Source organism: Erythrolamprus reginae, chromosome 13 (assembly GCF_031021105.1).
Source record: "Erythrolamprus reginae isolate rEryReg1 chromosome 13, rEryReg1.hap1, whole genome shotgun sequence".
NCBI classification, from domain to species: domain Eukaryota; kingdom Metazoa; phylum Chordata; class Lepidosauria; order Squamata; family Dipsadidae; genus Erythrolamprus; species Erythrolamprus reginae.
This window is the reverse complement of record NC_091962.1, coordinates 839,209-850,624: the sequence shown is the minus strand read 5'-3', so window position 1 is coordinate 850,624 and position 11,416 is coordinate 839,209. Positions and strand designations below refer to the sequence as shown.

Genomic DNA, 11,416 nt, shown 5'->3' with positions numbered 1-11,416 from the left:
GAATTTGAAGCCATAATGGGTGAGTTGAGCCAGGAAAAAGCAGAATTTAACCTCTCTCAAGTCAGGAGTCTCCAAACTGGGCCGCTTTAACACTGGTGGACTTCAACTCCCAGAATGCCGAGCAGTGTTCCCTCTAATTTTTTGGGGGTGGGTGGGCGGAAAAGTATAGTGTCTGAGCGGCAGTCCCTTTGGGACTGGGCGGCACAGAAATAATAAATAAACAAACAAACAAACAAATAAAAAACCCACCCTGTTTTCAGAGAATTTCAAAATAAAATACTGTACTGTGTGTCTATAACAGTGAGCTCATAATAGGGCAACTCTATCAATATCAAAATGCCACTTAAATAGTTGAGCTAGTTTCAAACTAGATTTTGATTTTCTTTCTCTCTTCCTTACTCCCATTCTTTTTCTTTCTCTTTTCCTTCCTCTCTTTTTTCTGTCTGTTTCTCTCTCTCCCTCTCTTCCTCTCTCTCTCCTTCCCTCTCACTCTTTCCCTCTCGGCTTCTGGGCAGGCTTGGAAAACTCTGAGTTGATGATGATTTTTAAGTGCGCCATGGCTCACTGCTCAGCTTAGAGGGAACTATGATGCCGAGGCTAAGACTTCAACTCCCAGAATGCCCTGGCCAGCATGTCGAAATCCACAAATCTTCAAAGTGTCCCAGTTTGGAAAACTTCTGGCTTAAGTCAATTTCCTTTGATAGTAAGAAGAAACACAACACACACAACACACAAAGTGGATTTCCTTCCAAATAAGAACTGAAAAAAGGCACCCGGCCTGGGTTTTAATTCATTCTCAACCCAACATTCCTAAGAGGCGGCCACATCTTTGCAAAGTTACGAGTTTACGACTTGTACAGAGTGTGTGTGTATATATGTGCAGTTGCACAGACTCTGCGGCCTGAGTTGGCTTGACGGGACGACTCGCAAAACAATCCAGCTGCCGTCTCTGGCAAAAATCTCTCCCTTTGCAAGCCAGCTGACGCTCCAGTGGGCTACAAACGAAACTGCACTGATGGGAATAAACCATGTTTCCAATAAACTCAGGTGAATCCTGGTCTGAATTCCTCATTCCTCAAAGTCCGGCTTCTATTGTCACGTTTTGAGCTCCTACGCGGACGATCCTTCTTCTCTTCGATTTCTTCTTTCCGTTTCAAAGATTCTCATCCCCTCCTCGCTGTAGTAGCTGCTCTACGTTTCCAAGGCGGAGGAGGGGGGTGGTTGTAAGCCCCACCGTGGAAAACAGCCTCGGGCAACCAGAGAGCAATTGTGGGTTGGGGAGAGCAGGAAAAAGAATTTGAAGGCCGGAGAGGAAAGTCGTGTTACGTTCATTAGCCACAAGCTCCTTCCAAGTTGTGTTTCTGGTGTGTTTGCAATCCAAACGGCTGGTTTGCTATTTTTTAGGGGGGAGGGGGGGCAAGATCTGGGATTTTGCAAGGGGTCACGGCTCCCTCCACCGTCTGGCCGAGCAGCTCTTTGCCCTGGCCCCAAGCACCACGGCTGCCTTGCCCGGGGATTGCCACCCGCTCTCGGCTGCGTCCCGCAGGTTCACGAGGGCCCCAGGACGGGCTCCTGGCTCTGCTCGGCCCTGTCCAGTGTCGCCCGGATGGTGCAGGTCAGGTGCTGCAGGCCAATCAGGTAGCCGTCCTCGTGGCTCCCGGGGGTCCAGGCCACGTCGTGGCGAAGGTGGGAGTGGGCGGGGGCTGGGAGGGTCTTGCCGAAGTCGATCATCCAGATGCTGGCCTGGTCTTTCTGGTCGTGGAGGAAGAGCAGAGAGCTGCCAATCACCTGGGGAGGATGAGGGGGCAAGGTGGGTAAAAGAGGAGGAGGGAGGGAAGGAAAGAAGGAAGGAAGAAAAAAATGGGGGGAAGGAAGGAAGGATGGAAAGAAGATGGAAAGGATTGAAAGAAAGATAGGAGGGAGGGAAGGTGAGAGGAAGGAAGGAAAAAGGGAGGAAGAAGGAAGGGAGATGGAAATGAGAGATGGATTGAAAGAAAGATGGGAGGAAGGGAGGGAAAGAAGGAGGATGGGAGGAAGATGGAAAGGATTGAAAGAAAGATATGAAGGAGGGAAGGGAAAAAGCAAGAAGGAAGGGAGATGGAAAGGAAAGATTGAAAGAGATAGGAGGGAGGGAAGGAAGGAAGGAAGAAGGAAGGGAGATGGAAGAGAGATTGAAAGAAAGATAGGAGGGAGGGAAGGAGAGAGGAAGGAAGGAAGGAAAAAGGGAGGAAGAAGGAAGGGAGATGGAAATGAGAGATGGATTGAAAGAGATGGGAGGAAGGGAGGGAAAGAAGGATGGGAGGAAGATGGAAAGGATTGAAAGATATGAAGGAGGGAAGGAAGGAGGGAGGGAAAAAGCAAGAAGGAAGGGAGATGGAAAGGAAAGATTGAAAGAGATAGGAGGGAGGGAAGGAAGAAGGAAGGGAGATGGAAGAGAGATTGAAAGAAAGATAGGAGAGAGGGAAGGAGAGAGGAAGGAAGGAAGGAAAAAGGGAGGAAGAAGGAAGGGAGATGGAAATGAGAGATGGATTGAAAGAGATGGGAGGAAGGGAGGGAAAGAAGGAGGATGGGAGGAAGATGGAAAGGATTGAAAGAAAGATATGAAGGAGGGAAGGAAGGAGGGAGGGAAAAAGCAAGAAGGAAGGGAGATGGAAAGGAAAGATTGAAAGAGATAGGAGGGAGGGAAGGAAGGAAGAAGGAAGAGAGATTGAAAGAAAAAGGGAGGGAGGGAAGGAAGGAGAGAGGGAGGAAAAAGGGAAGTACAAGGGAGATGGAAAGGAGAGATAGATTGAAAGAAAGATGGGAGGGAGGGAAGGAAGGGAGGAAGGGAGGGAGGAAGAAGTATGGAAAGGAGATGGATGGAGGGATAGGAGATAAAAAGGTGAGATAGGTTGAAAACGATGGAAGGGAGTTTGATGGGAAGGAGGGCGGGAGGAAGTAAAAAGGGAGGGCAAAAGACAGATGGAAGGGAGATGGATGGGAAAGGAGGAGAGATAGGTTGAAAGAAAGATGGGAGGTTGGTAGGAGGGAGGGAGGGAGGAAGCAAGAAAGGAAATGGATTGCAAAAAGGAAGGAAAGGAGATGGAAGGATTGTAAAAGGATGGAGGAAGGAAGAGAGAGAGATGGAAAGAAGGAGAGAAAAGGGAAAAGAAAGAATGGGAGAGAGAGGGGACGAAGGGAAAGGAAAGAAGGTTAAATAATTTTCCCCAAACTAGAAGCATTTACGTAGCTAACTTTAGAGGCCTCAGAATAATATTCTAGGACTTGGGTCAAAAAATCTCTTGAAGTGCCATCCAGCCTGGAAAAAAGCCGTGCCAATGTTTTGGGGAAAACCAAATGTAAATAACTTCACACCGCAGGGCAAATAAAGCAGGAACAACCCTTCCTACTGCAAACAAGGTGAACAGAAAATGCCCTGCAATGTTGTGTGTGTTTGTTTAAATGCCACTTCTCCCCCTGGGTGCCTTTTGCTTTCAGCAGGGGCGGAGCTGCCTCTGAGCACGCACAAAGTTATTTCACCTGCGAGAACCGCTGGATGCAAAATTCTGCTGCTTCCCAGCCATCCCTCGAACCCGTCCGGCAAACTTTAGGACTTGTGGACTTCAACGCCCAGAATTCCTCAGCCAGGAAGTCCCATAGGTTGTCAATTGGCCACCTTTCTAACCCAATATTTCAAATACAGTACTACAAACTGGGGGATTCTGGGAGTTGAAGTCCAGACTTCTTAAAAGCCTCTTGAAGCCTGAGGAAGGAAAAAAAATCTCACAAACTTTTCCAAACTTCTGGTAGGCCCGTTGAGTCCATTTTTTACCATCCACAGGATTCAGAGGCTTTCGTGAAGCCTTGGGAAGGGAAAAACGACCTCCCCTCCACCCTCTGGAAGGCCGAAAATCAGCTGGACAGTGCATTGTATCTAACGTAGGGTAACACCTCGCGTGCCCTCAGATATGGCTCCGTGTAACACCTGCCACGTATGCCATAGGTTCGCCATCACGAGTGTATGGCAGTGATGGCGAACCTTTTTTTCCTCAGCTGGTGAAAAAGCGTGGACAAAGGCTATCGGGCATGCGTGAGTGTCCACACCCATAATTCAATGCCTGGGGAGGGCGAAAACAACTTCTCAAGCCCCCTGGAGGCCCTCAGGAGGCCGGAAACAGACCATTCCGAGTCTTCGGAGAGGGGCGGCATACAAGTCTAATAAATTATTATTATTATTATTGTTTCACAACTTTTGGTGGGCCCAGTAGGCTCGTATTTTGCCCTCCCCAGGCTCCAAAGGCTCCCCTGGAGCTGGGGGAGAGTAAAACCCCCCCTCATCACCCTGGAGGCTCTCTGAAAGCCAAAAATGCCCTCCCAGAGCCTCTGTGTGAGCCAAAAAATCAGCTGGCCGGCACACACAGGCACGTTGGAGCTGAGCTAGGGCAACAGCTCGCGGGCCAGCAGATATGGCTCCGTGCGCCACCTGTGACACCCGTGCCATAGGTTCGCCATCATTGGTGTAGGGTCTCCTGCTTGAGCAGGGGGGTTGGACTAGATGACCTACACCTATAATGGCGAACCTATGGCATGGGTGTCACAGGTGGCACGCGGAGCCATATCGGAGGGCACCTAAGGCATTGCCCGGTGTCAGCTCCAGCGCACTGGCCAGCTGATTTTTGACCTTGGGGAAAGTCGTTTCGCTGAAACTTCCTGAAGGCCTGGAGTGTGAAAAACAGCACTTCTGGTTTGCCCGTTTGGCTGGTTTTTGTACACTGGAGGCTTCTTGAAGCCTTGGAGTGCAGAAAAAGAGTCTTCGGAGACGGGCGGCATACAAATCTAATAAATTATTATTATTATTATTATTATTATTATTATTATTATTATTATTATTATTATTATTATTAAAACAGGCAAAACGGAAGTTGTGTTTTTCCAAACGTCTGGTTTGCCCTTTTGGAGCTTCCCGAAGCCTCCGGAGTACAAAAAACAACCCAATGGGCAAACAGGAAGTTTGGAAAAAGGGACTTCCGCTTTGCCTGTTGTGCTTTTTTTGCACTCCGAGGCTTCAGGAAGCTTCTCTGAAGCCTCCGGAGTGTGAAAAACAGCACAATGGGCAAACCGGAAGTCCCTTTTTCCCAACTTCCTGTTTGCCCATTGGGGTGTTTTTTCCACTGTTCCAGGCTTCAGTGAGGCCTGTGCGCATATGTGGGGATGGGGGGGGGGGGTTGTGCGCACGTGCAGTGCAGGTGAGGGAATGGGTGTGGGCACGTTTACGCATAGTAGCACATGGAGACGCCCCCTTTTGGCATGTGAACCCCAAAAATGTTCGCCATCACTGGCCTACAATGGTCCCTTCCAGTTCTGTTAATCTGTTAATTTCTGACAAATTCCCAGATTATTTTTCATAGTTAGGGTGGTGGGAATAGGACATTTTGGGCTCAGGCCCCCTTGGCGAGCTGAGAGGCCTCGGCTTTGCTCCTTTTTGGGGTGGAGGGATCCCCAGCCAAATCACCTCATGCTTCTTGAAGAAGTCGGACTCGTCCAAGGCTTGGCGTAAATTCTCCAGGCGTGCCAAGTAGGTTTTCTGCAAATCAAGAAGAATATTAAAGCAGGAAGAGTTGGGGGGGGGGGCAATGTCTTTCCCCCCTCCAATATACATGTCTTCTTTTAAAAGAAAAGGGGGGGAAAACACAAAATAAATTATATTTTATTTTCTTTTAAATACAGTGAAAATCATTAAGCAGTTTATGAATGTCAGCCTCAATATCCCTCATTTTACCCATGTTGGAAGGAGGGAAGACTGAGTCAATGAGAAGGAAGGAAGGAAGGAAGGAAGGAAGGAAGGAAGGAAGGAAGGAAGGAAGGAAGGAAGGAAGTCTGAGTCAATAAGAAGGAAGGAAGGAAGGAAGGAAGTCTGAGTCAATAAGAAGGAAGGAAGGAAGGAAGGAAGGAAGGAAGGAAGGAGGGAAGTCTGAGTCAATAAGAAGGAAGGAAGGAAGGAAGAAGGGAAGTCTGAGTCAATAAGGAAGGAAGGAAGGAAGGAAGGAAGGAAGGAAGCCTGAGTCAATGGGAAGGAAGGAAGTCTGAGTCAATGAGAAGGAAGGAAGGAAGGAAGGAAGGAAGGAAGGAAGTCTGAGTCAATAAGAAGGAAGGAAGGAAGGAAGGAAGGAAGGAAGCCTGAGTCAATGGGAAGGAAGGAAGTCTGAGTCAATGAGAAGGAAGGAAGGAAGGAAGGAAGGAAGTCTGAGTCAATAAGAAGGAAGGAAGGAAGGAAGGAAGGAGGGAAGTCTGAGTCAATAAGGAAGGAAGGAAGGAAGGAAAGGAAGGAAGGAAAGGAAGGAAGGAAGCCTGAGTCAATGGGAAGGAAGGAAGGAAGGCTGAGTTAATGAGAAGGAAGGAAGGAAGGAAGGAAGGAAGTCTGAGTCAATAAGAAGGAAGGAAGGAAGGAAGGAAGGAAGGAAGGAGGGAAGTCTGAGTCAATAAGGAAGGAAGGAAGGAAGGAAGGAAAGGAAGGAAGGAAGCCTGAGTCAATGGGAAGGAAGGAAGGAAGGCTGAGTTAATGAGAAGGAAGGAAGGAAGGTAGGAAGGAAGGAAGGAAGGAAGGAAGGAAGGAGGGAAGTCTGAGTCAATGAGAAGGAAGGAAGGAAGGAAGGAAGTCTGAGTCAATAAGAAGGAAGGAAGGAAGGAAGGAAGGAAGGAGGGAGGGAGGGAAGGAAGGAAGGAAGTCTGAGTCAATAAGAAGGAAGGAAGGAAGGAAGGAAGGAAGGAGGGAAGTCTGAGTCAATAAGAAGGAAGGAAGGAAGGAAGGAAGGAGGGAAGTCTGAGTCAATGAGAAGGAAGGAAGGAAGGAAGGAAGGAAGGAAGTCTGAGTCAATATGAAGGAAGGAAGGAAGGAAGGAGGGAAGTCTGAGTCAATAAGAAGGAAGGAAGGAAGGAAGGAAGGAAGGAGGGAAGTCTGAGTCAATAAGGAAGGAAGGAAGGAAAGGAAGGAAGGAAGCCTGAGTCAATGGGAAGGAAGGAAGGAAGGCTGAGTTAATGAGAAGGAAGGAAGGAAGGAAGGAAGGAAGGAAGGTAGGAAGGAAGGAAGGAAGTCTGAGTCAATGAGAAGGAAGGAAGGAAGGAAGCCTGAGTCAATAAGAAGGAAGGAAGTCTGAGTCAATGAGAAGGAAGGAAGGAAGGAAGGAAGGAAGGAAGGAGGGAAGTCTGAGTCAATAAGAAGGAAGGAAGGAAGGAAGGAAGCCTGAGTCAATGGGAAGGAAGGAAGGAAGGAAGGAAGGAAGTCTGAGTCAATAAGAAGGAAGGAAGGAAGGAAGGAAGGAAGGAAGGAGGGAGGGAGGGAAGGAAGGAAGTCTGAGTCAATAAGAAGGAAGGAAGGAAGGAAGGAAGGAGGGAAGTCTGAGTCAATGAGAAGGAAGGAAGGAAGGAAGGAAGGAGGGAAGTCTGAGTCAATAAGGAAGGAAGGAAGGAAGGAAGGAAGGAGGGAAGTCTGAGTCAATAAGGAAGGAAGGAAGGAAGGAAGTCTGAGTCAATGAGAAGGAAGGAAGGAAGGAAGGAAGTCTGAGTCAATAAGAAGGAAGGAAGGAAGGAAGGAAGGAAGGAAGCCTGAGTCAATGGGAAGGAAGGAAGTCTGAGTCAATGAGAAGGAAGGAAGGAAGGAAGGAAGGAAGGAAGGAAGTCTGAGTCAATAAGAAGGAAGGAAGGAAGGAAGGAAAGAAGGAAGGAAGTCTGAGTCAATAAGAAGGAAGGAAGGAAGGAAGGAAGGAAGGAGGGAAGTCTGAGTCAATAAGGAAGGAAGGAAGGAAGGAAAGGAAGGAAGGAAAGGAAGGAAGGAAGCCTGAGTCAATGGGAAGGAAGGAAGGAAGGAAGGCTGAGTTAATGAGAAGGAAGGAAGGAAGGAAGGAAGGAAGGAAGGAAGGAAGTCTGAGTCAATAAGAAGGAAGGAAGGAAGGAAGGAAGGAAGGAGGGAAGTCTGAGTCAATAAGGAAGGAAGGAAGGAAAGGAAGGAAGGAAGCCTGAGTCAATGGGAAGGAAGGAAGGAAGGCTGAGTTAATGAGAAGGAAGGAAGGAAGGAAGGAAGGTAGGAAGGAAGGAAGGAAGGAAGTCTGAGTCAATGAGAAGGAAGGAAGGAAGGAAGTCTGAGTCAATAAGAAGGAAGGAAGTCTGAGTCAATGAGAAGGAAGGAAGGAAGGAAGGAAGGAAGGAAGGAAGGAAGGAGGGAAGTCTGAGTCAATAAGAAGGAAGGAAGGAAGGAAAGGAAGGAAGGAAGCCTGAGTCAATGGGAAGGAAGGAAGGAAGGAAGGAAGGAAGTCTGAGTCAATAAGAAGGAAGGAAGGAAGGAAGGAAGGAGGGAGGGAGGGAAGGAAGGAAGTCTGAGTCAATAAGAAGGAAGGAAGGAAGGAAGGAGGGAAGTCTGAGTCAATGAGAAGGAAGGAAGGAAGGAAGGAAGGAAGGAAGGAAGTCTGAGTCAATGAGAAGGAAGGAAGGAAGGAAGGAAGTCTGAGTCAATAAGAAGGAAGGAAGGAAGGAAGGAAGGAAGGAAGGAAGGAAGCCTGAGTCAATGGGAAGGAAGTAAGTCTGAGTCAATGAGAAGGAAGGAAGGAAGGAAGGAAGGAAGGAAGGAAGTCTGAGTCAATAAGAAGGAAGGAAGGAAGGAAGGAAAGAAGGAAGGAAGTCTGAGTCAATAAGAAGGAAGGAAGGAAGGAAGGAAGGAAGGAAGGAGGGAAGTCTGAGTCAATAAGGAAGGAAGGAAGGAAGGAAAGGAAGGAAGGAAGCCTGAGTCAATGGGAAGGAAGGAAGGAAGGCTGAGTTAATGAGAAGGAAGGAAGGAAGGAAGGAAGGAAGTCTGAGTCAATAAGAAGGAAGGAAGGAAGGAAGGAAGGAGGGAAGTCTGTGTCAATAAGGAAGGAAGGAAGGAAGGAAGGAAGGATAAGGAAGGAAGGAAGCCTGAGTCAATGGGAAGGAAGGAAGGAAGGCTGAGTTAATGAGAAGGAAGGAAGGAAGGAAGGTAGGAAGGAAGGAAGGAGGGAAGTCTGAGTCAATGAGAAGGAAGGAAGGAAGGAAGGAAGTCTGAGTCAATAAGAAGGAAGGAAGGAAGGAGGGAGGGAGGGAAGGAAGGAAGTCTGAGTCAATAAGAAGGAAGGAAGGAAGGAAGGAAGGAGGGAAGTCTGAGTCAATAAGAAGGAAGGAAGGAAGGAAGGAAGGAAGGAGGGAAGTCTGAGTCAATGAGAAGGAAGGAAGGAAGGAAGGAAGGAAGTCTGAGTCAATAAGAAGGAAGGAAGGAAGGAAGGAAGGAAGGAGGGAAGTCTGAGTCAATAAGAAGGAAGGAAGGAAGGAAGGAAGGAAGGAAGGAAGGAAGGAGGGAAGTCTGAGTCAATAAGGAAGGAAGGAAGGAAAGGAAGGAAGGAAGCCTGAGTCAATGGGAAGGAAGGAAGGAAGGCTGAGTTAATGAGAAGGAAGGAAGGAAGGAAGGAAGGAAGGAAGGTAGGAAGGAAGGAAGGAAGTCTGAGTCAATGAGAAGGAAGGAAGGAAGGAAGTCTGAGTCAATAAGAAGGAAGGAAGTCTGAGTCAATGAGAAGGAAGGAAGGAAGGAAGGAAGGAAGGAAGGAGGGAAGTCTGAGTCAATAAGAAGGAAGGAAGGAAGGAAGGAAGGAAGGAAGGAAGGAGGGAAGTCTGAGTCAATAAGGAAGGAAGGAAGGAAGGAAAGGAAGGAAGGAAGCCTGAGTCAATGGGAAGGAAAGAAGGAAGGAAGGCTGAGTTAATGAGAAGGAAGGAAGGAAGGAAGGTAGGAAGGAAAGAAGGAAGGAAGGAGGGAAGTCTGAGTCAATGAGAAGGAAGGAAGGAAGGAAGGAAGTCTGAGTCAATGAGAAGGAAGGAAGGAAGGAAGGAAGGAAGGAAGGAAGGAAGGAAGGACTGAGACTTATCTACTGCTTCACGGTGCTTTTACAGCCCTCTAAGCAGTTTACAGAGTCAGCCTGTTGTCCCCAACAATCCAGGTCCTTATTTTACCGACCTCTGAAGGACGCAAGGCTGAGTCGACCTTGGATCGAGCTGCTGGCAGCGGGCAAAGTTTAAACGACTGCACCACTGGGTGGACTTCAGCTCCCAGAATTCCCCAGCCAGCGATGCTGGGAATTGAAATCCAACCATCTTAAATGACTTAAGGAGGACTAGGGGTGACATGACAACTGTGTCCTAGTATTTGAGGGGCTGACACAAAGAAGAAGAGGGGGGGGGGGTCAACTTTATTTTCCAAAACACCAGAAGGCAGGACAAGAAACAATGGATGGAAACTAACTAAGGAGAGAAGCAACTTCTGACTTCCGGTCTGCGATGTCTTTTTTGGATGGTGTGCAAATGTTGTTAATCTCTATGTGCCTGGTGATGGCTGAGTTCCAGGCTACCAATAAGAGCCTCATTGGTGCAGTGATTAGAGTGCAGCACTGCATGCTACTTCTGCTAATCACCGGCCGCCAGCAATTTAGCAGATCGAATCTGGGTAGGGTCATCCTTCCGAGGTCAGTAAAATGATGAGCCAGATTGTTGGGGGCTTAAACTGCATTATGAACCAGTATATAAGTCTAAATGCTAGATGTTATTCTAAGAATTCCCCAATGTTTTTGGGGGGCTTGGCTTGGTCTAGGACAGGGGTCTCCAACCTTGGCAACTGTACAACTTGTGGACTTCAACTCCCAGAATTCTTGATGTCTGGCTGGAGAATTCTGGGAGTTAACATCCACACCTCTTATAGCACTGAAGGTTGAAAAAACATTGAACGTTGTTGGGTTTTTTTCAATCCAATTAACAGGTAATCTTTAATCATGGCTGTCTGAGGAATTCTGGGAGTTGAAGTCCACAAGTAGTAAAGTCCCCAAGGTTGGAGACTGTTGTGGTTCAGCGTGAGGCAGATCAAAGACCAGCTGCGTCTCTGCTGGCTCCATGCCCGGAGGAGGCTGAGAGCGAAGAGGAGGGGTCTGGGCAGTCGGACGGGGGAGATTACAGTCAGGAATGTGACGAGGAAGAACAGCGTGGGAGCCCCGGGGAGGGGCTCTCCCCAGCCAGTAGCTTGGAGTCTTTGGAGTCATTAGGTGACGAAGGACAAGCTGTCATTGACATGCGACAGAGACGTTTAGATCAAAGGAAGGATCAATTGAAGAAATATTATCAGCATTGAATAAGGAACACCAGGGCTTGGGTGTGGTCCTCATTAGCAGGGAAGGGTTTATAAGGCAGGCAAGCTCTTGAAGCCGTGTGGAGTGTTATCAGTTTGGAGTCGCTGTAACCTGCATTGTTTCTCGGCGTTTCTGTTCCTGGCTCGTGGCCCAGCAGGTTTGAAGACCCGTGAGAGGTGTATGTCTGTTATCTACAGCCTCGTCTTGGCAGCAAGGATCCTATATTTATGTTCCAGTGTTTTCCTGTTTTGTAAGGACATTTTCTGTTG

The 11,416-nt window shown here is 48.0% G+C and overlaps 1 protein-coding gene across 3 annotated transcripts in view; it reads right to left on the bottom strand.

Annotated features, from left to right (window-relative positions):
• Positions 1 to 757: 757 nt before the first annotated feature.
• Positions 758 to 11,416, bottom strand: part of LOC139175154 (inositol-trisphosphate 3-kinase A-like) — a 36,054-nt gene continuing 25,395 nt past the window's right edge. For all 3 annotated transcript variants that reach the window (XM_070766054.1, XM_070766055.1, XM_070766056.1), the window contains 2 exons: positions 5,492 to 5,563; positions 758 to 1,788 (listed from right to left, as the gene is read on the bottom strand). In XM_070766054.1, the coding sequence (XP_070622155.1) occupies positions 1,549 to 1,788; positions 5,492 to 5,563 (312 nt within the window). In that variant the 3' untranslated portion in view covers positions 758 to 1,548. The remainder of the gene's footprint in view (positions 1,789 to 5,491; positions 5,564 to 11,416) is intronic.